Source organism: Pieris napi, chromosome 2, assembly GCF_905475465.1.
Source record: "Pieris napi chromosome 2, ilPieNapi1.2, whole genome shotgun sequence".
NCBI lineage: Eukaryota > Metazoa > Arthropoda > Insecta > Lepidoptera > Pieridae > Pieris > Pieris napi.
The window spans coordinates 11,662,633-11,690,459 of NC_062235.1; the positions used below are offsets into that span (position 1 = coordinate 11,662,633).

General features: G+C 36.7%; 1 protein-coding gene across 2 annotated transcripts; it reads right to left on the reverse strand.

Annotated features, from left to right (window-relative positions):
- Window positions 1–9,662: 9,662 nt before the first annotated feature.
- LOC125059376 (toll-like receptor 6) lies at window positions 9,663–25,060 on the reverse strand. 2 transcript variants are annotated; one of them, XM_047663781.1, is made up of 2 exons: window positions 21,212–25,060; window positions 9,663–10,967 (listed from the first exon to the last, which is right to left on the reverse strand). In XM_047663781.1, exons 1-2 carry the CDS (start codon window positions 24,870–24,872, stop codon window positions 10,606–10,608), a joined length of 4,023 nt encoding a protein of 1,340 aa, XP_047519737.1. In that variant the 5' UTR covers window positions 24,873–25,060; the 3' UTR covers window positions 9,663–10,605. The 2 variants fall into 2 exon arrangements, with proteins under 2 accessions (XP_047519737.1, XP_047519744.1); XM_047663788.1 differs by having other exon boundaries at window positions 9,663–10,915; window positions 21,160–25,060.
- Between the last annotated feature and the right edge of the window lie 2,767 nt (window positions 25,061–27,827).

Sequence of the window (27,827 nt, forward strand, 5' to 3'; positions counted from 1 at the left end):
AGCTTTTTAGTTTATTTTATTGAAAAAAAAAAATTTTTAGATTAAGTCGGTGATTCTATAATTTTTTTAATTGGTTTTGCATTTCTTGCACTTTACCTATCATATTTCTTTTTTGAGTATTTTCCTTACAAGGGTTGCCTGGAAGACATCAATAAAATATTAAAGGGTATTATCACATTTTATAAATACATAGTTACGTTTGCATTAACAGCTAGATAAATACAGAATAAATTAATAAAGGCATTTCTTTTTAAATTTAAAAGTTCTTTCCAATTAGCGGGAATTTTGGCGGCTCAAAGCTTAAATGGAATTTCCTTTCATGAGATTTCTTTAGACTAACGTCACAGTATAACAGTTTAAACAAACGAATTTACTGTAAGAATGTTATTAATTAAAAGTTACCATATAATACTTACAACAAAGGTCCGGATTATTTTCTCGTAAATTGGAGCACACAATGAAATGTAACTTCATTCATTCATTAACAAATTTAACAAGCACATTTTGTCCTATGGTAGGGACTAATTGAAAGGATATTATAAATACACACGTTAAAGTAATGATAACAATTGAAATAAAACAATTTGTTCAGGCGTTATCCTTACGTGTTACAATGTACATTCTGTTTGTATGAACGCTACAACTCAAAAAGTACCAAATAGAATTTCAGAGAAATGTAATTTCTGCGGAAAGTGTGGGTGTATATGTAAATTGACTGATATTTCACTGTTATTGTTGGGGAGTTTGTTAATCACTCGGAACATGTATATCAGATTGTCCGTGAAGCATATTCACAGTATTAATGTCTTCGCAATGTGACAAATAAGAAAGCTATTTTTTTATAACCATTTAAAAGCTATTTTTTTAAGACACTCTCAATGCTAGAGGACACGCCAGTGCGTTGCCGGCCTTTAAAGAATGGGTCGCTGTTTTCTTGGAGAACTCTAAGTCGAATAAGTTCGGAAATACTTCAGTGGCCAGTCTGTTCCACATAGTGGTGGTGCGCGGCAAAAACTGCGCTAAAAAGTGCTAAATTGTGGAACGACGGACGTCGAGGTGATTCGTATTCTGCCCCTACGTCCCATGACGAAACTCAGCTGCAGGTATTAATCCGAACAACTCCTCTGAACACTCTCCATGGTAAATGTGGCAGAAGATGCAGAGTGACCTCTCATCTCTCCGCAACGCCAAGGGTTCAAGCCGTTCGGAAAAAATATATGTACGTCTTTTTATGTTCCTTATTGAAAAACCTGGTTATTACGAGACTCTGATCCTCACTCCAACGTCGGTACTTTGTCACACATAATAGCGATAGTAACAGCAACACCGAAGTTTTTGTATGTCAATATAATTCTCTCAATACTCGTTATGGTGGCGTTGCAACCTTCCACTGGATAATTAAGATTCGAAATACATAAACTAGCAACGGTTTTAGATTATGAAATGCTTATTACAAGCATTCATATTGCAAATTCTCAACAAAAATCTTAATTAGTTCTTTGTTTGTAAGCAATTTGGCCCTGGATTACCCACTATAATAAATTCTTTATTAACATTACTAGTACTAAAGCAAACACGAAGCCTGAATTACGTGCAACGGCGCAAAATCAGTAGTTTTCTCGCCCTATATGTTCAATGTGGCGGTAAAATTGGGCTATTGTATTATAATCAGTTATTATTTATTATTGTTAAAAGCCGTAAAAGAGATTTTTTTTTAATATTTTTGATCAAGTGGTTTCAAAGGCGTATTAAATCTGATAAATTTAAAAATAAATTAATGCGATTATTATTATCGAAAATAGGAGAACATAAAAGAAAGATATCATAACTTTTTGATGTATGTATATCGTAGATGACATTGAACATTGCTATCTATAATTTTGGCTGGCATTATTTTTGAACTTTACTAATCTATATAATCAATCAATATAAAATTACAATATTAATTGGGACCGCCTTTAATTAAACTGTTTACGATATGCAATAACTCTTCAAAGTCAACATTTTACTTCAACTATAATTGTTTTACCTGGAATTCTAATTTGGGTTACCCGATCCGTTTTGAACTTAACGCCTCAGAGATAGAGCTCATTTTACTGTGTCCAAGTATCTAGATGATCTCGTTACTACTTTCAAAAAACAAGTTGATCCCTTAGGGCGGAATTGATAATTTACTTGTTCGAAGGCCTATCATTAAATACGTTTCGTGTATGATGATTACCGGTTATGGTATATTTACCAGACCTTAGTAGAAGAACAAACAATATCTCGGGTCGTTAGCAACAAAAATTATCGTCCGTCTTATGGCTATTATGGAGGTTTTTTGTTCCGTAATTATTGGTGCGGTAAAACAAACCAAATAAAATTCACAAACCGGAATCGGATGGTACATACAGACATTTGATTGTATCATTACAATTGTATTAAATAAACTATTAAGTCTGTTATGGAAGATCTGGGAAGTCTGACACAGGTATTTTTGACTTAAAAGGATTCCCAAATGTAACACAATTTAATGAATTGTTTATAATGAATAAAAAAAGTGACGATGCGTCTTCAATTATAAATTGTGTATATAGGTAGCGCAATCAACAAAATAAATGTAAAAAAATCTATTATTATAACTTTTATTATCTACTATTTCAATTTCTGCCGCGCACCACCACTATGTGAAACCAGCTGCCCACTGACGTATTTCCGAACCAATTCGACTTCGGAACCTTAAAGAAAGAGCGTACATATTCTTAAAAGGTCGGCAACGCATTCGCGAGCCCTCTGCCAATGTGTGTCCATAGGCTGTATCACTTAAAATCAGGTGAGCCTCCAGCCCGTTTGCTTCCTGTTACTTTAAAAGAAAATAAACATGTTTTTTTTCACAGTTAAAGAGGCTGTAGAACGACCTAGAGGAACTGGCAATAAAAACTCTATAACTCTTTTCCTTTGCTAAGTTTATTAGTATGTCATCAAATTCTAAAACTTATACTCATAGTAGACACCCACCTCTCTTCTCACTGCATCCACGTATTGAATAGATATTTTTGAAATGTTTCAATATACTGTACAAATAGGCAAAGAAGGCTGATACTAGCTTACCCTACCCTAGTTTCGACTGATAGGACACCTGAGTCAGCGGTTGTAGGAACACTAAAATGCTTACATCTTTCAACAAAGACATTACATCGTTCGCACCTAGATAATCTTAGGCCGTGATTCAGATCTTTAAAATTTAGCTATATAATGTATTTAGGCACGTCGTCTAATGCAGGTTCAAGTATGTGGGAGACACATTTCCGCGTCTTCTTGTAATGTGAAATGTTCTAACAGATATTTGGGGTATTAACTTGATTTAATGACGCACCAATTTTCAGTGACCGTAAAGTTTTAAGAATATAAAAAAAAATTACTAATCTGAGATCATACGCTCATGTACAGCACAGAATTTCTCAAAAAATTGTATTCATAGCAGTGAGAAAGTATTATTTTCTCACCAGTTTTAAAGTCTACTAGCTGATTTGACTTCTGTATAATTTGCATAGTAAACAAAATTACGACTGGCTGTAAGCTAAAGGAACATAATAATCGCAAATACAATTTCATGCATAGTTTTAAATGTAACGTTATAATAACGGTGATTATAAAAATAAATTGCGAGCCTTTTCATAGAATCGCCTGTTAATAAAATAATAGCTTTTAGAAAATGTTGGGGATTGTGTTTTAAAAATAAAACGGAAATTTCTCAAAATAAATTACCGAGGCCTGATGTTGTTGAAGAAGATTTCAACTATTGTCATCTAAATTCGAATGATTATCCCTCAAATACTGAGATCGGAATCGCTATGAAATTCGAAATAAGCATAAACAAAATCTTAAATGCTTTTAAATTTAAAATTGGAATATGCAATGCAAAAACACTTTGCACGTGCGTTCTAATCGTATATTGAGGTATCGATCTTATTTCCGAAGCAATTGTTGCAACCGCGGGTTTCCTGTAAACTGACACTTCCAACTTGTGGGTGGGGTCTGGTTTCTAAGTTAAAAACTGGCTAAGATTTTCAATAGCCTTTATGTTAAGTATCATGTTATATTTCACGGAATTGCAACTGTTTCGTTACCATGGAAACGGTATTTCGCAATACTGTCAAAATAATCGCTTTCAATTCAATTCTTGTTTATAGCTTTTATTTGTGCCAACTGGGCACAAGGTACTACGCCAGTGTAGTCTAGATGGAGAAGGTACGAAGGAGATTGATCGGTGAAAGAATAATTAAGTTAATTTTAAATATGCACCTAAAAAAAATAGTTGAAATTCGATTGTTAGTTTTAAGACAGCATAGACAACACAAATATGAGTAATAACATTATTAACTACTATTTCCCATTTATGAATAATGTATATATAATATATATATTACACTTTAATTTATATATCTCTATATATTTACATAACAATCTACAATATAGACTAAATGGTCGCTTTATAGATTAGTATATTATTGTGTCAGTACTAGACTTAAATTTCCACAGACATTAAACATTTTTAGTTTTAACTAGTAATCCACACACGCACATAAAAACAATATTCATCATTGAATATTGAAATACATCATTTTTGATATCTCGAGTGTATACTTGATAAAAATACACTAACATTTACGTGACTCGGGCAGAATCGTTTAAAAATAATTTTACAATGTACGCGCAAGGATACATTGTTAAAAGCAATACAAACATGACTATTGTATTGAACGGAAGTCATCGTAGACAACAAAATGTTATCTTTGTATCAACTGTCCCTTTACTTCCTTTAGTAGCGATAAAAAATGTAATTTTGTACCAATTTTATACAAAGGAATCGATTTTTCTGTCAATAAGCATTGTAAGTTCCTTGTACGTCACCTGCGGGCTGTCTCGCCAACAATCGAATGTGGTAAAATTCAAATTCAGATTCGAATTAAAAAGCGTCTTCCATAATCAACCTATAATTGAAAAGTTTTTTACGAAAATAATTGTTCCGGTTTTAAAAGAGATCCTCCGTCCTTTTAAGTATTAATTATATACAGTACAAGTTAAGAACTTAAATAGAATTATTGATTAAGAAAAGGGGCAGCCTTATCGCTTACAAGTAATCTCATCCAAACTTCTAATTGATATACATCAAACCTTAATTTATCTTTATGTAATATTTGATTATTTTTCACACAAATATATGACCATTATACAAAGTTAATTTGGTTATAAAACACTTTTTAATCCAACTGTCTGTCAAGGTATCTCCGAACTTATAACAGAGCTTCATGACATTCTTAAATGATACCGGCCATATAACATCAAGTCCCCGTTTGCCACTATTAAATAAATGGGTAACAGAGGAATTGGCTCAAAACATAGAAATATCATTCATTACAAACAAAAACACACACACATAAATACACAAAATAACAATAATCAAAGAAAAAAATATAATGAGAGATATATTTAAAAAATAATCCCTTCATTCCAAGTGTGTAATGCGTGTGTGCTGTGGCTGTAATTGGCCCTGGCTCAGCATTATGCTGAGGAGCAGAATGTTCCACAGCGCTTGGTCATTCTGCCAGAGACCACATCAGCTAGTTACCTATAACCTATACCTTAAAATCTAGGTAAGGTTAGGTAACTTTGCTGTCACAAGCTACCTAGCCTTACCTTTATAAAGTGACTGAAACCAGTCATTGTCAAATCGCGGCGGTCAAACCTGACGTAAGTTGGACACGAAATTCGATATAATACGATTATTCGATGCCTACATACGGGCAAGATCGGGAGATTGTGACACATCCATCACGCTAGATGTCAAAACTAATACGAATTTGCTCCCGTGAGAGTTTTCCAATCGAGATCGTAATTATTCGATTCAAACGTCATTCGATTAAAATTGGCAGTCGATAGGGGACTTATATTAAATAAACATTGAATGATAGTATCTGTTAATCAGTTGTTTGGGTATCATTAACGATGTCAAAGGGTGATCTACTATAGAATTTAGGATTTGTTGGTAGTTTTACTATTGACGAAAGTGGTTTGCATTATCTTCTTATTCATAAAACTAAGACCGTCTTTGCTTTAATAAGCTTTTGTCTCTGTCAAACTGTGTTTGACAAAAAGAGATAGGTGCCTTAGTTAAAACGGTGTAATATAAAAAAATTGTTAATAGAATCGAAATTTGTCATATTCATTACTGGTACCCGTGACCTATTTGTTAACCACATGTACCTACCTAATGTCTATTGTAAAATCATGTAAACAAAAAAGTAAATTATGTGTTGGATATAATCATTGAGTACATTTAGTACGTATGTAATCTAGTACGAGAATTTCTATAAAATCTCTTTTAAGAACTTCACTATTCTTTTTATTAAAAAAGGTTTTAATGTAATATTACTGTTACAAGTGATCGCGGTAAACATTCATTTAAACACATTTAGGCTTAAAATGATATAATTTGTAGTCTAGTCTGTTTTACTATAAAATATTTTATAGGATTAATTATATATTAATTAATATAATTACATGGTAGGCTATAAACATATATATGTGACAATTAATCTACTTGTACACTCTTTGTTCTACGCGATCATAATATTTAAACTAACGTTTCAATAATGCTTTGTCTAGTTCCAGATAACCGTAATCACAACATTAATAGACAATTAGTGCTTTGATTAACTTAATTCAAATATTGACTAAAGTGAATAATAGTGTTAGTAAACGCGAACAAAGTACAACAAACAGTGCAAGGAACTAGGATCGACAATTTCTTAGTTCAAAGTTTGTACAAAATTTACCGAATTCACGAAATATAATCGCTAATTCATATTATAAATATTACTTGAGATTTGACTTTATATAAAAATAAAACAAAATCAGTGGCGCTATGACCATTCATCAAATTTATAGGCAAGTAGGTGGTCAGCCTCATGTGTCAGTAGCTCACGCCGTCGACTTTTTTAGGTCTAAGCGACTTTTTAATGCGCACATGGAAAGAAAGTCCATTGGTGCACAGCCGGGGATCGAACCTACGACCTCAGGGATAAGAGTCGCACGCTGAAGCCACTAGGAAAACACTGCTCTGTTATATCTATATAGAACATTAAATATTTTCCCTAACTATAAGTTGAAAGGTAGACTCTATATATAGTTTAATAAAAAAACAAGAATTTTCTCAGCCAAGAATGAGTTGAGATTCTGTACGTAAAGGACTACGGTTTAAACAAAAGCTTTTTAAAAGCACTATGGAACATACCCAAATCGTGCTTAAAAACTTTGGTAACCTTCGATTTCTACCGGAAACCAGCGTCTCAAACAAAGATTCTGACGAATTGAAAACCTTATACTTTAAGTTTGGTAGAACATGGCTTCCGTGTAATGGACACGGTGTCCCGTTTTTCCGGCTTTTACACGTGAGTCGGCATTTGAATAGAGCCTATAACTTGTTGTGGACCTAAGGAAAAACAAATGAAAATCAAGTATGACGTATGTCAATCTCATATTATATGTAGATTCAAAGGCTTCAATAATACAACCTAAATTGGATCTGTTTATCCAAACAAAATCAACATTCTAATAATAACCCTAGACAAATGGGAACAGAATAATATTGTTGAGATCTTTACTTGTAATCTGGAGTTTGACTGGGATTACTAATTATTTTATAAATTCTATATTATAAGCTAGATTATCTTCAACCTTTAAGAATTAATTATATTCTACTGAATGGTCTAACTAGAAAATATTTAAATATTTAAATATTTACTTATCCGATAAGAACTGATCAAATATTTTTTTACAGTATTATCGATATTAATTTTAACATACCGTCATATTAAATTCTAATAATTTTTATAATTATTAATCTAGCATATAGCGTATTTATCTATTATACGTATATGACCTTTTATTTGGTTTATCATTCGTATAAATAAGTATTAAAAAATGTTGCTACTAAATTAAAAAAAACAATGAAGGAATAAATATAATAGTGTATATTTTATAACTTCAATAAGTACTATTGCAAAGTTTAAAAAAACAGAAACAAAAAACACTATTTGATCAAATAGACAATGAGAACTTTATTTGGAAGAGAGAATTGGAATGTTTCTTAGGGGGTTAATGTATATGATAAAATATTATTTAACACAAATTGTATTAAAAATATACTAAACCGCAAGAAATAACTTTTTGTTAATTCACTTATAAATTTTATTCAATATTAGTGTAGATTAATCCAACTAGGTGCTCTAATAAGACTTTTATGTATGATACTAACTAAATATCAATGAGAACTTATTATACTTTAAAAGATGGTTTAAATATATAGTGGCTTCAGCGACTCTTGCACGACTCTTAACCCTGAGGTCGTAGGTTCGATCCCCTGTGTGATCGTAATCGATGAACTTTCTTTCTATGTGCATATTTAGCATTCGCTCGAACGGTGAAGGAAAACATTGTGAGGAAACCGGCTTGCCTTAGACCCAAAAATTCGACGGCGTGTGTCAGTCACAAAAGGCTGATTACCTACTTGCCTATTAGACAAATTATCATGTAACATACAGAAATCTGAGGCTCAGACCTAAAAAAGTTGTAGTTGTTGTAAAAAATCAGTTTTTTATTTATTTTACTGAAGAACTTGTTAACCATAGAAATTAACACATAAGTTATTCAAAGGTTGTCTTGTTAGTTACAAGTGACTTCTTATTAGCAAGTGAGTTGTAGGTTGTAGGAAGTAAAGTTTCATTACATTAAGGTTGATTTTATAAAAATGACAGAATTCCTTTATTAAAAAAAATTTACTCTACCCGAAATATGACTTACCTACATTCTCTTCTGTCGTTCCCGTACAAATATATGGACTAATGTAAAGAATATAACCAAAAACCATTATTTGCAATGTACGTGGTTCTTGTTTATTGATTACTAACTATTAATTTCACAATATTTTTTTTATCGTATTTCAAAATTACTCTCTATACATCCTCCTTTAAGTCTAATTTACTATAACTAAATTGCAAAATTGTTTTTCTTAGTCAAACTGTAATTTTTATTAGATTCATTTACAGGTAAAATATAAAAATCTAGGATATATTTATTATTTTCCATTATAGTCCTTCTAGCGTTTTCAATTTTTTTGCTCTACTGTTTTCGTGACCAATTGTCCTACAAACTTCTGTATGTCATACTCTGCTATGATTCAGTTAAAGCAGTTTAAATTGACTGAGTCCTAGTTTTATTGTCCGCCAAATATTGACAATTTATTTAATTTATCCAATTACAAAATGTGTGTGTCTTGGTGCAGAACTGTTACGTATGATTATTCGGGCAGTTAAAGACTTATTTAATTTTAAATTTAATATCATCTTTAATAAACTTGCTTTAGCTTTTGATAAACGACTGAGTTCTTGTATGGCAGAAAGGCTCATGTTTTAGGTGATTTTAATAAAAGACTTTTTGAGTATAAAAACGTCAGTATAATTTTATTATGTTTCAAGATACCTTTGTACATTTTTTACAAAACAATAATTTCATTAAAGACTAATAATTACAATCGAAAAATTACATAATTATTTTCAAATTTATAATTATTAAATCTAATATCACGATTTAGCTTAGTAATATTAAAATAAGCGACCATCAATATAAACAATAACATAGCAAATTTTATATACACCATTCATTAAATATACTTAATTTTAACTTAGTAAGTGTTGATTTATATATATGAGCTTTGAACAGAATTACTTTCGCAAAAAACCAATTCTTTACGTTTAAAAATTGGGCTCAGCTGATTGCTTCATCGTCATCTCTCTTCAAAAGGCTTTTATTCGTATGAAGGTAATTATTTGAATGGATTGAACAAGTTAATATTAGTTTACAATAATAATATCTGCCCAAAACTTGTTTAAGTTATATAAAACTGAGGTACGTACACTTAAAATAGCAAAAAAAAAATCCAGATAAAGAATTCATATTAATAATAGTATAAATGCAATAAAAACTATGGCTTAGAAACGTAAACAAAATTATATGTTTTTTATTTGTTATTTTATATTTTTTCATACAAACAACATGACTTGTAAAAACATAATCTCACAATTATACATCTAAATATTCAACTTATATAGTAGAATTCTTAATTAAAATAAATATTCTAATTCCGCTTAGCGAGAGCTCTGCAATGCCCTATATCATTTTCGTTATAATGTTGATCAATACAAGTCGATACAAAATATATAAATTAGGGTAGTAATCAAATTAATACAAGCTTTATCATCGATAATTTGGTGTTATTTTACAGTGAGGTTACATAACAAGCGAATAAATATGTTATTATTTACTTCGACTAGATACCAAATATGCGTTTGATAAATTATCGTGTTTTTCACCATAGATGACATTCCTTTCGATACAATCAGTACTAAAACTCTTATCAGACTTATTACTTTATGGATTGTTTACAATGTATTTCTTAATATAATTTCACTGCACATATTATTACGTATAATAAATTGACAAAAGTGTTTCAAGCGGGCTATGTACATGTGTATGGAAAGGTGCGTTTAAGACAAAAGTAAGTCAAACGAAGTAAGTGCGGCCTTTTGCTGAATTGCCTGTAATTGAGCGGGGTATGGTGGGGGAAATATCCTCCACTCTTGAATAGACATGACCGCTACTAGGGGATTTCCTGAGGTCATAATTAAACCGAGAACATGTCCTGTCGATCGACATGTAACTATTGTTCGAATTGTTCCCTTCCCCGTACATGTCAGATGAAGGAGAACTTTCATTATGTGAGGAGGAGTCCTCATGCCTCTTAGAGAATTGTAAAGAATTCGTGAAATTCTGCTTTGAGCAACTATCGTTTGAGACGGGCATTGTAGTGTATCTCAACGTTGGGGTCTTCCGTAATGACTTCTTAAATACGCTTTTCTCGGAACCTTTTACGGTTATAATAGTATCAGTTTTTTTTTTTTTTTTTTTTTTTTTTTTTTTTTTTTTTTTTTTTTTTTTTTTACTTGGGGAAATGCATTGCGCATACCCCACCGCGGTGCGACTGCTTAGTGCGGGAGGGTTATGTGGGACTCGCGAATGTGCATACCCACTAAAACCCCAAGGCGCCACCAACAATCGCCTTAGGAGGGATGCGGTAACAGCAGAGCCTTATCCGCTTCCCGACATGCGATGCGGCGGTTGTGTCCGCCTCTCCCCGCCCATTGTTGATTTGTGAAGATACTTGACACAGCAAGTATCCTTCACAGATCGGGCCATACGCTTTTAGGAATAGCTAGGGGAGATCGGGTCCAGTGCTTGCAGGGATGGATCACCATCCCTTCTTTTGAACGCATGGACCCCTGCTTCCCCGCTTGGGCACTCTTTAGGTGGCGAGGATTTGACGGGCCTGCGGTTTCTTTCGCCGCCGCGGACGGGTTCCGGGACAAAGCTCCCTGGTTCTTCCCGCTTCTTCTTTGACTTTCATGACCGACTCGCAGAAATTGTAGAAGATTTTCCACGAGCCGTCATTTCCTGCGCTCAATATGGCTTTCACTACGTTTGGCAGAATTGCGTCCTCGCCCTGGAGGGCATCTAACAAAGGTCTCCTTTCCGCTTCCCATGCTGGGCAGTCCCTAAGTGTATGCAGGGCGTCGTCCCGGCTGTCTCCGACACAGTGGTGACAGGTTGGTGACTCCTCACACCCTACTACTTTGTGCAGATAGCTACCAAAACATCCGTGTCCGGACAGCATCTGCACAAGTCGATAGCTGAGGTGACCCCAGCGCCTCTTTACCCAAAGTTGAAGCAAAGGTCTGAGGGCTTCGGTAGTATATTTACCGGCACTCGCATCCGCCAGCTCTCTTTCCCACTCTACTAACAATTCCTGGTCTTCTAAGGCTCGCCACGCGTTTAATTGTTCCAGTGTGGGGTTATCCCCTTTTTCCCGAGCTTCGGCCCTCCTCCAATATACTTCGCTAAAAGCAGCCGCATCGAGATGCCATGGCGCGGTACCGGCTATAACACACACTGCGTCATAAGACACAGTGCGGTACGCCCTCGCAACCCTGGCAGCGACCACTCGCTGCGACTGCCTGAGTATTGTGCGATTGTACCCGGTCAGTTTGTCGGCCCATATGGGACACCCGTACAGTGCTTTTGCCCGGATCGCATTTGCGTATAAGAGGCGACAGCCCCCACTCGGCCCGCCGAGGTTTGGCATTATGCGCGAGAGCATGTTTGCGGTGGCGGTGAGCTTAGGGGCAAGTGCCACGAAGTGTGGTCTGAAAGTCCACCGTGGGTCAAGAATCAGCCCAAGGTATTTGAGCGTAGTACCGACCCGGATAGCTACTCCGCCGACGATGATGTCTACGTCTTGAGGTGGAGCTTTTCTGTGGCCGTAGAAGCATATAGCTTCTGATTTCTGAAGGGCGACAACAAGGCCGAGCTTCTTGATTTCAGAAACCACCCGAGCTACTCCAGCTGTCGCTCGGAGGCGCGCTTCCTTAAAATCTTCTCCAATAGCGACCACGAGGGTGTCGTCTGCATAGCATATAGTTGACACTCCAGGGACTAGTTTCGCTCGCAGCACCCTGTCGTAACCTATGTTCCAAAGAAGGGGGCCAAGAACCGAGCCTTGTGGGACGCCGCACTTGATGAGGTGACTCCCTATGCCATTTTGTTTCGGGAAGATAACACGGCGGCCGTTGAGGTACGATGCTACACATTTTCTTATATAGGCCGGTAAGCCGTGGTGGCGAAGGCCGTCCGCGATACAGTCCCATGGCAAGGAATTGAAAGCGTTCGCGATGTCTAACGATACCGCGAAAACCACTCTGCCCCGTGACACCTGCTCCTCGCAGACGCTTCGCAGGCGCGCAATTGCGTCGATCGTTGACCTATGTTTCCGGAAGCCAAATTGAGCCTCATGTATGTTTGGTCCTATAGTTTCCAAATGATTGTAAATCCGACCGGCAATAATACGCTCGAAGAGCTTGCCGGCTTCATCTAGGAGAACTATAGGTCGATACGCTGATGGTGACTCTGTAGGTTTTCCACCTTTTTTTAGAAGAACTAGCAACCCAGTCTTCCATGTCGACGGAAAGAGGCCATTTCTAAGACATTTCGTGAGTAGGCCTCGAAAGCGCATGTCAAGACCAGCGTCGAGGGCCAGAGCTAACACTCGTCCGTGCATGCCATCGGGACCAGGTGCAGTTTTTTTAGTGGTCATGCGTGTTATTGCTGTCTTCAGCTCCGAAGGAGATACTTCAGACACTGTGACACTGTGTTCCGTGGTCGTCTCATGTGGGGAGCTCAGGGCGTCGCGTTCAGGAAAAAGTTCCGCAACCACTGTGCTGAGCAGTTCCGGCTCCATGTTTTTCGTGAGTGGCGGGGCCCACGAGCGCAGCTTGTTTGTGACAATCTGATACGGGCGTCCCCAGGGATCCCGCTCCAGGGTGTCAAGCAGTTCTTGCCATGCTTTCTTTTTTGCTTCGGCGATACCTATTCGCAGCGCCAGTTTTGCATCTCGGTATACGCTATATGCTTGTTTTTCCTCTTCTATGCGAATTGGTCGCCTTCTGCGAGTCCTGGTGTAGCCTCGACGAGCTGCTACACAAGCAATCCGCAACTGGGCGAGTTCTGCCGACCACCAGAATACACTGGTCCGGTGAGCTCCAGGGCGTCTTCTTTGCATTGCAGCATCCGCGATGCAAGTCATTGCGCCACGAAACCACTCTGCCTCTTCCTCTGGATCTACGGAGGCTGGGATCGGGCACCAGGCCTGCACAATCGTAGCCAATTCCGCCTGTTCCTTGTTAAGACTCCCAAGTGCCCATTTTGGGCCCAGTTCTGACGGGTCCGAGCTAGGATTGGCCGACGGAGAGAGAGTGCGGAAGCGGATATACCGGTGGTCCGAAAGCGTCTCAACCCCCGTCAGGACCTCCCAGTCCTGAACACGGCACGAAAGATGGGGGCTCGTGAACGTCACATCCACAATAGATTCTCCGTTTGTTCGAACACACGTAGCTTCAGAGCCCCTGTTAGCCACTACCAAACAATGCGCTGCTGCCCAGTCCACCAACGCTTTTCCTCGTGGGCTGGACACCTGTGAACCCCAGGCCACAGACTTTGCATTCAGATCCCCAGCGATGACTAAATGTCTCGGATGGCTCCATTGCACCAGGCTTCCCAGTTCGTTTAGGAAGGCCTCAAATTCAGCCAGCGAGCGATTGGGGGAGAAGTAGGTACTCGCGATACACATTTTGCTACCCAACTTTGCTGCCACATAGCCGTGGCCTTTTCGAACTGGACCAATGCAGGGCGAGCCATCTGCCGGTGTAACGATAATTGCGGCCAGACCGTCGAGGTCGCCAACCCAGTTCGCCCTTTCGGGTATTGAGTAGGGCTCGGAAATTATACCAACGTTGATATTCCACTGCGCTAGACTCTGGTACAGTAGGTCTTGTGCAGCAGCGCAGTGGTTTAGGTTGCTCTGAAGAAACCGTAGGGCCATGTTAATTTGCTGGGGTTTCTATGACCTCCATACGCGCATTGTTGCGCGGAGACTTTGCGGGCGTCTTTTTTTTAGGTGACGAGCGGCGCCTGGGTACCCTCACACTGGGAGCTGTGCAGCTGTTGCCACCTAGCCTGTGATCCGCTTTCCTACCGGCCTCGTCGCAGAGTAGGCACTTGGGTTTTTCACTGCAGGAGGCTGCCCTGTGACCGGCTTGACCACAGCGAAAACACAGTTGGCTACGATCAGTATCGGACATGCAGCGGCTAGCTACGTGCCCGATTTGTAAGCAGCGAAAACACCGTAGCTCTCTTGGCTTTGCAACACTAATATTTGCCGCAACCCATCCGACAAAGAAACGCCCCGCTAAGAGTTTTTTGGCGGCCGTTACGGGGCAGTTAGCCCACGCTGCACCAAGACCCGATTTATCTTGTCGTATACGGCTGATCCTTATTTGATCAGCCGGGCACTCTCCCTTCGCCGCAATCGCCTCGCGCAATTCATCCGCTGTAATAGAGTCGTCCAGGCCAGAGATGCGGACATCGGCGCATCGGACGGGCCGTGTAATCTTGATTCCGCTGTCACTCAGTACTGTTTTGAGTCGGTTGGCTAAGGTATCGGCTTTTTCCCCACTGCCGGCTCCGGGGATCTGAATTATCGTGGCTCCTGTTGCCGCTCGGCGAAACTTAACGCCCTCAATTCCAGCCTCCTTCAGATCTATTTTAGCCCGTGCTTCTTTTAGGGCAGCGGCGTAGGTAACACCCTTAGCTTCAGCGTCTTTAGACAAAGTGAGCACAATTGCAGCGGTACGAGGTGCCTTTAGCTTGGGCAGTGTCCTGGGTGGGGGCTTTTCAGCCTTCGATGTTGCCGACTTTGGAGCTCTCGCATTTTTTTGCGTCGCCTTTGCCGCCTTTTGCCTTTTTTTAGTAACCATCGTCCAATTTTCTTCATTGGTGGTGGTCAGCGAGGGCCAGGAGTGTGGCAATACAATGGCACTAGCGGGAGAGGAGACAGGTGTATTTCTTTCAAACATTTCCATCCTCGGCGCGTTTGCCAAACGGTTTTGCTCATTATTTCCAACGGCAAGCGTCTGCACGGTTGCCTTTCCCCGTTTTGTTTTCGAAGCTGCAGCTGACATCGGTGATTTGGAAGGTGGTTTCGCCTTACCTTTTTTGCTCTTTTTACTCTCGGTCGGAAGGGGAAGGGCTGGCGTCTCCAAGTTGGGCCTTGACCCGAGATCCTTAAATTGCGCATTGATATGCTCACCTACCTGTCGGAGGATCCGAGCCTCCAGTTCGTCTACATTGACAGCTGGGTGGTCCTTCGGAGCTTGCAAGATCGACCTCAGCTCGCGCATTTCGCCTTGTAGTAAATTAAGTTGTGCACGGAGGCGTTCATTTTCTAGCTGCAGAGCTCGAGTTTCATCCGACAGCGTTTGCACGGCCAGATTATCAGCATCCGTTCTGATTGCTACAACTGCCTTTTTAAGAGCGGCTACAAAGGTACCTTTTAGGTTCATAGAACACCTGGCCACTTTTTCTACGGCAGCCAGGTTTTCTTCGATGCGTCTTCTGGCGTTTCCAACCGTACCTGTCTCAGTGGGTTTCTCGTTAAGAGCCGCGAGTTCCGCCTCGGCTTCACTTTCTCTCTCTACTCTCCGGGCTCTTTGGTATCCCGCTTTCGTGCGTTCGTGCGAAAGGATAGGGGTGTCGCTGCAGCTACTCTCCTCGTCATCCTGTCTCGTTCTCTTTCGGGGTCGCCAGAAGCGCGACTTCTCCCCTGGGGTGCAAGGAGCCTCACCTAGTCCTCGAGGACTCTGTTGATTTTGTGTCGAGCTTATGCTTAACATGGAGCTTGTTGAGTCTGAGCTCATATTGTCAGCCATGGCGAAGGTCCAAGTTGCACTTCGCACCGGTGATGGACATGAAGTGCGCTGGACGATCTCATTGCTTTCCCTTATTGCGATCTCTCCTTGTGTAGAAGGTGTTGCAAAAGCGCCTGAGCACTCATCCAACCGCCCGCTACAGTCCGTAAGCTTGTTCATTATTTCCGTATTATTGCCAGGTCGTGAGTTTTTGGGATCTATCGCATGGTCGTGGTCCGCCCCCAGAATACGATGCGGACCGGATGCCATGACCACTTGGTCATGGGAGGGATTTGACCCTCCTGGGGTAGTCTTTACTTTTCCGTTACTTTCCATGCTTTGAGGTGCTTTTAATTTTTAAGGAGGGGTAGCTCCCCTCTTTGGTGCCCTAGTGACCGGGTTTAAACCCCCCGGTCATGCATCCCATCGCCGGGAACCAAAAACTTGGGATTCAGGTGACCTGTATACGGACAAAGTATACATAGAGATACACGTTGTAGTAATAATAAAAGCGCGGGTACGGCAGACCAATGTAGGCCGTGGAAGGGTCAGCCGCGCATAGGACGCACAGTATGAATAATCGTTTGTCCTCCACCTTGGCTTCGCATGCAACGAAGCAGCACAAGAACATTATACAGACGGACGTAAAACACCACTCTCCGCCAGCCCATTCAAGGGAGGAGGAAACACAGATACAAATAACGCCAATACAAGTACACACCGTTGCCGGATAAAGGGAAGCGGGAAATACAAATAACGAGCACGCACACAACGCTCCACAAACCAGCCTGTTGAGGAGCAGGGAGCACATTGAGACACGAACAAGACAAAACACAAAGCGCCGAAAACGCCCGGACAGCTAAAGCGCCCTCTACCCGGCCGCATCTCGCGTGGTTCTTCTAATGAGAACCTGTCGGGAGCGGCTAATAACGTCGTGGTGGTCCCATTTGCTTTCCAGCAGCACATTCAGGCGTACGCCCCGTGCCGCCGGTACTGAGCCCTCCCGCCACGACAAGGCTGGACCCCGCGGAACTACATAGTTCCGCGGTGGGGGGTGGAGTTGTGAGTCTGTACGTAAAGGACTACGGTTTAAACAAAAGCTTTTTAAAAGCACTATGGAACATACCCAAATCGTGCTTAAAAACTTTGGTAACCTTCGATTTCTACCGGAAACCAGCGTCTCAAACAAAGATTCTGACGAATTGAAAACCTTATACTTTAAGTTTGGTAGAACATGGCTTCCGTGTAATGGACACGGTGTCCCGTTTTTCCGGCTTTTACACGTGAGTCGGCATTTGAATAGAGCCTATAACTTGTTGTGGACCTAAGGAAAAACAAATGAAAATCAAGTATGACGTATGTCAATCTCATATTATATGTAGATTCAAAGGCTTCAATAATACAACCTAAATTGGATCTGTTTATCCAAACAAAATCAACATTCTAATAATAACCCTAGACAAATGGGAACAGAATAATATTGTTGAGATCTTTACTTGTAATCTGGAGTTTGACTGGGATTACTAATTATTTTATAAATTCTATATTATAAGCTAGATTATCTTCAACCTTTAAGAATTAATTATATTCTACTGAATGGTCTAACTAGAAAATATTTAAATATTTAAATATTTACTTATCCGATAAGAACTGATCAAATATTTTTTTACAGTATTATCGATATTAATTTTAACATACCGTCATATTAAATTCTAATAATTTTTATAATTATTAATCTAGCATATAGCGTATTTATCTATTATACGTATATGACCTTTTATTTGGTTTATCATTCGTATAAATAAGTATTAAAAAATGTTGCTACTAAATTAAAAAAAACAATGAAGGAATAAATATAATAGTGTATATTTTATAACTTCAATAAGTACTATTGCAAAGTTTAAAAAAACAGAAACAAAAAACACTATTTGATCAAATAGACAATGAGAACTTTATTTGGAAGAGAGAATTGGAATGTTTCTTAGGGGGTTAATGTATATGATAAAATATTATTTAACACAAATTGTATTAAAAATATACTAAACCGCAAGAAATAACTTTTTGTTAATTCACTTATAAATTTTATTCAATATTAGTGTAGATTAATCCAACTAGGTGCTCTAATAAGACTTTTATGTATGATACTAACTAAATATCAATGAGAACTTATTATACTTTAAAAGATGGTTTAAATATATAGTGGCTTCAGCGACTCTTGCACGACTCTTAACCCTGAGGTCGTAGGTTCGATCCCCTGTGTGATCGTAATCGATGAACTTTCTTTCTATGTGCATATTTAGCATTCGCTCGAACGGTGAAGGAAAACATTGTGAGGAAACCGGCTTGCCTTAGACCCAAAAATTCGACGGCGTGTGTCAGTCACAAAAGGCTGATTACCTACTTGCCTATTAGACAAATTATCATGTAACATACAGAAATCTGAGGCTCAGACCTAAAAAAGTTGTAGTTGTTGTAAAAAATCAGTTTTTTATTTATTTTACTGAAGAACTTGTTAACCATAGAAATTAACACATAAGTTATTCAAAGGTTGTCTTGTTAGTTACAAGTGACTTCTTATTAGCAAGTGAGTTGTAGGTTGTAGGAAGTAAAGTTTCATTACATTAAGGTTGATTTTATAAAAATGACAGAATTCCTTTATTAAAAAAAATTTACTCTACCCGAAATATGACTTACCTACATTCTCTTCTGTCGTTCCCGTACAAATATATGGACTAATGTAAAGAATATAACCAAAAACCATTATTTGCAATGTACGTGGTTCTTGTTTATTGATTACTAACTATTAATTTCACAATATTTTTTTTATCGTATTTCAAAATTACTCCCTATACATCCTCCTTTAAGTCTAATTTACTATAACTAAATTGCAAAATTGTTTTTCTTAGTCAAACTGTAATTTTTATTAGATTCATTTACAGGTAAAATATAAAAATCTAGGATATATTTATTATTTTCCATTATAGTCCTTCTAGCGTTTTCAATTTTTTTGCTCTACTGTTTTCGTGACCAATTGTCCTACAAACTTCTGTATGTCATACTCTGCTATGATTCAGTTAAAGCAGTTTAAATTGACTGAGTCCTAGTTTTATTGTCCGCCAAATATTGACAATTTATTTAATTTATCCAATTACAAAATGTGTGTGTCTTGGTGCAGAACTGTTACGTATGATTATTCGGGCAGTTAAAGACTTATTTAATTTTAAATTTAATATCATCTTTAATAAACTTGCTTTAGCTTTTGATAAACGACTGAGTTCTTGTATGGCAGAAAGGCTCATGTTTTAGGTGATTTTAATAAAAGACTTTTTGAGTATAAAAACGTCAGTATAATTTTATTATGTTTCAAGATACCTTTGTACATTTTTTACAAAACAATAATTTCATTAAAGACTAATAATTACAATCGAAAAATTACATAATTATTTTCAAATTTATAATTATTAAATCTAATATCACGATTTAGCTTAGTAATATTAAAATAAGCGACCATCAATATAAACAATAACATAGCAAATTTTATATACACCATTCATTAAATATACTTAATTTTAACTTAGTAAGTGTTGATTTATATATATGAGCTTTGAACAGAATTACTTTCGCAAAAAACCAATTCTTTACGTTTAAAAATTGGGCTCAGCTGATTGCTTCATCGTCATCTCTCTTCAAAAGGCTTTTATTCGTATGAAGGTAATTATTTGAATGGATTGAACAAGTTAATATTAGTTTACAATAATAATATCTGCCCAAAACTTGTTTAAGTTATATAAAACTGAGGTACGTACACTTAAAATAGCAAAAAAAAAATCCAGATAAAGAATTCATATTAATAATAGTATAAATGCAATAAAAACTATGGCTTAGAAACGTAAACAAAATTATATGTTTTTTATTTGTTATTTTATATTTTTTCATACAAACAACATGACTTGTAAAAACATAATCTCACAATTATACATCTAAATATTCAACTTATATAGTAGAATTCTTAATTAAAATAAATATTCTAATTCCGCTTAGCGAGAGCTCTGCAATGCCCTATATCATTTTCGTTATAATGTTGATCAATACAAGTCGATACAAAATATATAAATTAGGGTAGTAATCAAATTAATACAAGCTTTATCATCGATAATTTGGTGTTATTTTACAGTGAGGTTACATAACAAGCGAATAAATATGTTATTATTTACTTCGACTAGATACCAAATATGCGTTTGATAAATTATCGTGTTTTTCACCATAGATGACATTCCTTTCGATACAATCAGTACTAAAACTCTTATCAGACTTATTACTTTATGGATTGTTTACAATGTATTTCTTAATATAATTTCACTGCACATATTATTACGTATAATAAATTGACAAAAGTGTTTCAAGCGGGCTATGTACATGTGTATGGAAAGGTGCGTTTAAGACAAAAGTAAGTCAAACGAAGTAAGTGCGGCCTTTTGCTGAATTGCCTGTAATTGAGCGGGGTATGGTGGGGGAAATATCCTCCACTCTTGAATAGACATGACCGCTACTAGGGGATTTCCTGAGGTCATAATTAAACCGAGAACATGTCCTGTCGATCGACATGTAACTATTGTTCGAATTGTTCCCTTCCCCGTACATGTCAGATGAAGGAGAACTTTCATTATGTGAGGAGGAGTCCTCATGCCTCTTAGAGAATTGTAAAGAATTCGTGAAATTCTGCTTTGAGCAACTATCGTTTGAGACGGGCATTGTAGTGTATCTCAACGTTGGGGTCTTCCGTAATGACTTCTTAAATACGCTTTTCTCGGAACCTTTTACGGTTATAATAGTATCAGTTGAATTAAGTAAAGCCACAAATTTATCCCAAAAACGTGGATCGCTCCAAGATATATTCTTAAATTTATCCAACACAAAACCTAACTCGTCGTTGATTTGATTGTTATCAACTATTTTTATAAATATAATTTTGTTTATTTCGCTTCGGTTCAGTGATTTTAGGTAACTATAGAACATATTTTTGAAATGAATATCACATAGATCGTTGCAAATGAAATGTGTAGTCAAAACGATTAGGAGGCGTTTAGATAATTTTGTGCATTTAGAGAAACTATCTAAAGTCAAAATGTTCAACGTGGATTCGTTCATTAACAGTTTTTTGGCCGACATCTTTCTAAATTCTATTTCCGCCATAATGTTATTGTGTACAAAACTAGTATCTTTGGTATTACATATCACATAATATTCGTACATATGGGAGTTGCCTTCTAATATATGTTCGACATTAGGGCACGTCTGCTCCTTGAAAAGTGGCACGCCGTAATTAGTGTATAGCCAATCACTTACGTCGTATCTAAACGCGTAAAAAATTGCGCCAATTAACGAAATTAACACAATTACAATTATTATTCCGCTGGCAATGGCGAAATAACTATCAGGGAGGAATATGGATTTTGAGACTATTTCATCCTTTAAAATACTAGAGTCACCTAACGAACCCATATATTCCTTACAATGGCTTAGAACTGAGGCGATTGTTATCTTTGTGGGTTGGCCTTTGCTATCTGTACACAACATTTTTTCAGGATCTCCTGGGTCCTTTCGCAGCCAAGAGTCCAATTCAGCGATACTTTTACAATCACATGAATAACGGTTACCTTCTATAGAAACGTGAGCAATTCCTTTAGACGACGAAGCTAATAATTTCCAAGGGAAAAAGTTAATTAGTTTATTATCATCAATTTTAAGTACCGAGAGAGATTTTAACGAAGAAAATGTATTACTGGCTACGTGCTCGATAGCGTTGTGGTCCAAATACAGCTCATTTAAATTATTTAAATGCACAAACTCGTCCCCTTTTAACTCTACTAATTTATTATTCTCTAAATGCAAAACTCTTAAGGAGTCTATACCTTTAAATGTTTGGTTATTTACATCTTTTAATTCGGTGTTATTTAGATATAAAACTTGAAGTTTCTTTTTACCGATAAAAGCGTGGTTTCTCAAATTATGTATATTATTCCCATCAAGATATATTTCTGTGGCATCCATTGGTATTCTGTCCGGTACTTGAGTGTACCCAGCATTAGAGCAATCGACCACGTTAGCATTCCACGTGATGTCGTGATAGCATTTACAGTTGTTTGGACAAATCATTTCACAATCACAAGCTACAAAGTCACAACAATGGCATAGGGCAAAACAATGACTTTCATACGGACAGAGAAAGTCCGATGGTGACATATCAATAATCACCTTTTTTTCTTTTGCTCGCGAATGTACCAATGAACAAAAGGCTTTATCAAGATCCAACACACGTGGGTATTGTCGATTGTGACTCAAATAATTGATGCGCTGAATCCATTCCATTGAACAGTCACAAACAAATGGGTTTCCGCTTATAAAGAACTCGGGCAAGTCACTATCTTCATCTATTTGATCTAACCTGAAAGCGTTCATGTCGAATTGTACAAGTTTGTTGTTATTTAATGTCACTGTTGACAGTTTTTGCAGCTTTGAAAAGGAACCTATTTCAATGTGATGAATATTATTATCGTTCAAGTAAAGTTTTTCCACGGTTTTTGGTATTGATGTAGGCGTTATTTGGCTTATATTATTGTAACTTAAATCTAACAATTTTATATTCGTAGTAGAGAACATATCATTATTCACGAAATCAGTTATAGTATTCATGTGTAGGTCTAACCATTCAAGAGTATTTGGAAAAGTTGAAAACTCGAAGGAAGATATTTTATTCGCTGAAATATTGAGCCACACCAAGCTATTTAATGTATTGAAAATTCCATCTATCTCAGAAATGTCGTTGCCGTCCATGCGCAATAATTTTAAGTTGACGTTATTACGAAAACAGCCTTGAGCCACGTACTTGATTTTGTTTGAGGCTAAATTAAGTACCTGTAGCTGCGGCAAATGTTCAAAAGTATTTTCATTTAGACTCGTCACTTTATTATCAACAAGACGTAAGCCAAAAAGTTCTGTCAGCCCGTGAAAGTTCTCTCTGTTCAAATGTGTTATATTGTTATTGCCAATATCTAAAGACCTCAAAGACCGAAGTTTACGAATCGAAGTTGGAATTGATGATAGCATGTTATCGTTTAAGCCCAAATCTTCTATAGTTGTTATATTGTCGAAAGCATTCTCATCAATATGTCTAATTCTGTTATTATCCAAAAATATTTCGTGTAATACATGTAAATCTGTAAACAAATGTGTGTGTATGTGAATGAGTTTATTGTGTGACAACGTGAGGGAATGCAAATTACGCAGCTCTTCAAAAGCGTGCTCGTCGATGGATATTATCTCATTATGTTCCAAATTCAATTTTTGTAAACTATACAAATCCTGAAACGTATAACGATCTATTCGTGTCAACCTATTATATGATATATTTAATATAACCATACGTAATAACCCTACAAATATACCCTTACTGATCCACTGACTAGTTAAATCGTTACGAGACAAATCTAATGTTTGGAGCTGTTCCATTCCCCCAAACAAACCCGGCTGTAAGGAATTTATAGTGTTGTTACTCAAATTAATCTCTTTTAAAAACTTTGTGTCTAGAAAAATGTCCAAGGGAATTATATTAAGAAAGTTATTGGATAAATTGATTACTTCTAAATTAATAAGACCTTGAAGTGCACCGCCCTCTATAGAAGATATAGCATTATTTTGAAGAAACAATTTTGATAAAGATCTTAGCTTTGATAAGCTATAATCTGGTACAACAATCAAATCATTAAAAGACATATCGAGCGTTTCTAAAACTAAATTACAACTTTTTACACTTAAATTAAGTTCACGTAAGGAGTCCGAAAAGCCGAGAGTTTTAATATTTTGAATGTGATTATTACTAAAATTTAATGTCTTTAAACTGTATAAGGAACAGAATGTGTCAGGTTTTGTGCACCAAATGTTATTGTCACTTAAATCTAATTCAATTAACTCACTTAAACCAATGAATGCTTGTTCATGTAACTCCATAGTCATCGCAGACCATTCACTGTTCTGCGTTGTCACATGTAGCCGTTTCAGATCCTTGAAATTATCGAAAGCCCGCGCCGGAATCTGACGTATCTTACACTTATCTACAAAAAGGTTTCGAAGCTTTCCAAGATTTGAATTTTTCCCCGACGCCTTGTCCGTGTGCGCTGCAAGTGTGCTCTCAAAGAATAGTATTTCACTGCACTGGACATGTAAGGACGTGACATCGTCTAGATATGTCCGGCTGATGTTTTGTAGTAAATTATCCAGGCTGCTTATAGTTCGAATTTTGCAGAACAAAACCGCATTTTCCGACGTTTCCGTTTCGGAGCTGCGGTAAGCGCACTCGTGTGGCATTTCAGATGCGTTGCTCCTCTCGATGGCATAGTAATACAACAGCACATACACTATAATGTGATTAAAAATTCGACGTTCAAGTTTTTTCACAATAGTTTTTATTATTGGCATTTTATGAAAGTATACGTAAACCGAGGCATCGACTTCTGCAGTGCCATTTATAATGAGGCGTAATGGCTCGCGTCATAAATATTCACAGGTTGGCCGTAACATCGCGAGTCGCGTGGCATTAGAGCGGGTTTCGCGGTTACGATGGGCGAGCGGCGCGTGTGACGGTTGCCCACCGACTGAACGGCGCTACGTAGCTCCGCCCTACGATGCCCGACGCCCCGCGGCTATCCGTTCGGCGTCTGAAGAAACTTCATCCCATAGGCAATACAGAGGGTGCATACGCCACTGAATTATTCTCGAGCGGTAATATCGAGCGCGTATCATAAACAAAATGAGATAAAGTTTCGATGAGTTAAAAAGTTCAAAATAACTTCACAAAATTTAACAAATTTCACTACGCAATGTCATTCACAAAGAAATTAATAGATACTGGTTAAAGTTTATTTAAGGTTTCTGAAACACTTCGTAAATATAAAATTTATTTCAACACATTTATGAAATGCGGGAGAAAAGTTGGTCGGTTGCTCGCATTACAACACTTTGCAAGTGAAGAAATATAGCCCTTTGAATATGGAAATGCTTTTTGGGAGACTGTTTAAAAAAAGGGACTAATATCTTGACATCCGAAGCACCTGTTGTTTAGGAACTTTAGTTAACTTTTCACTTCACGAGAAAATGAGATAAAAGCCTTACAAAATAGTTTCTAGGACACCACATGCTCCTAAAGTTAACGTATTCTCTTATGGAGATGAAAATCACTTGCTAACTTTTATTATACAGTTTGTTCTGAAAAGTGGAGTCAGTTGGGTGCTTTTTAACATTTTATCTTTACCTCACAAGTTAGAGCATTTTTGCATATTTTATAACACGTATGAGGATATTTATTTTTCAGAATTTCAAAAACCTTTGTACGTAAATCAGAAAGTATAGTATATATCATAAAAAAAATTCACATTAGTTACTACCCGTTACATTGTAATGCGTAGCTTGCTTTAAAAAATGATTAATTTTAATGCCCCTCCAAGGTTCTACAATCGTAGAAGTGCTACGAACAAATAAAAACAATTTTGTCAACTTGTTGTATATCGATTTTAATGTATAAGTTATTTTTTAAAATCAGTATTAAAAAATAATTTACCTGAAAATATTTATAATTTATCTTTTTTTATTTATATAAATACAACTAAAAGGACGTAGAAAATCTATTTATTGCTATGATTTGAAAAAATTTTGTACTTTTTTGTAATTAATAAATGCTTCAAAGTTTTATTTGCTAATAATTTTATTGTTATATTTCTATTCTACTTATAATGATTTCAAAGCATTTTTAGTTTGCAAATTGTCTACTACTCACTAATCAATCCATAGACATTATTTTAAATTACAACTATTGTTGCTAGACCATAATTTAGCCAAATACTACTAAACCCTCTAATTACAAGACGCGACGACACATAGGTTGATAAATTGTTTTATTTAAATGGTTCCAAATTTAAAACCGATTAGAATCAAGTTTCCCGGGTCACTGAACTTAATCTAAGTATATGTAAACGGCAGAACGACGTGAATATCCAAGCGATAAAGATCCAAGCTAGCCTGACATTCCTCTCAAGTAAGTACCTATAGGCATGTCTTAGCACACGGCATTCAAATGAGTTTCCGTACAGCACATTTCCATTTTGTCGCAACATCGTGATATATTTCGTTTACCATACAGTTGTACATTCTTTAGTATGCCGCGAAATTTTTGAATAAAGCGTTGTAAATAAGGGGTCAGTGACCGGTGCAGTTGCTTAAGGCTGATTTTTTTACTAGAGGAAAAAGGAAATATTGTGGTAATTTGTTACTTTTAAAATGTATAATCAGCGGCATGTTAGATAAGATACATTTGATTATATAATTTGTACACAAGTTGGTGGTTTTATAATTTAATAAAAACAAACAGTTACTTGATAATACACAAATTAAATGACTACAATTAACGTAAAACAAGCACAACAATAACAAAGTATACCTACACAAAAACGAGCATAGAAAAAACAGGGTGCGTGTACTTATTTACGCGCGTAAGAAATTATACTTCTTTGGCATTATTAAAAATAGTTTTTGATTGCATGCAAATAATTAATTACAATTAAATAATCAAAGACTGGAAAAGGAGTCATTATAGTCAATAAAGTTCAGTTTACATTTGAAAAATTAAATAAATAAAAATTTATTATTATTCTCTTACATTAAGTGTAACATAAATTCTGTTATTATTCGAATGTTGTTTTTAAATTGTGTCCAATGCCGTAGCATCTTCCGTGGGCAACTTCATTCTGTTAATTTTGTGTCACGGTGCGCGCGCATCGTAAAATTGCACTCTCATCAATTTTTCATAACGCGCCTAAAGAAGTATAACTTCAAAAACTAAATATATTATTTAAAAAAATAGAATAAAACAACGAAAACTTACACTTCACTTCAAATCAAGTCTATCTCGGATATGAACAGAAAACAAACTTTTTTTGAATAAACATTTTAATAATTTTGATGTACACAAAAAAAAATTGTTTTAATATTTTTATTTCCATAAATAGACCAAATCACACAGCTATAAATAAATTCCATCCCCTTATATCTCATCAGAATGAAAAATTAAATCGTCTGTCAGAAACGAAGCCAAAATGACAACATAACCCCAGTTGATCTATCGAAAGACAAATATATTTAAAATTACATCCTACAGCACAAGCTGTATTCAAACGACATAAAGTGTAAATTCGCTTGACACAGTAATCCTAAGTGAAGTGTTAAATATGTCAATAGTTAAACAAACATAGTGTAAATTAGTTAGGAGTGCACATAAACAATTTGAAAGGAACAAATTTTGTCATTAGTCATTTTCATGTGATAATCTTTGAAAAACACCATTTGTTATGTGAGAGATTGTTTTTAAAGGTGTCTCGTGAT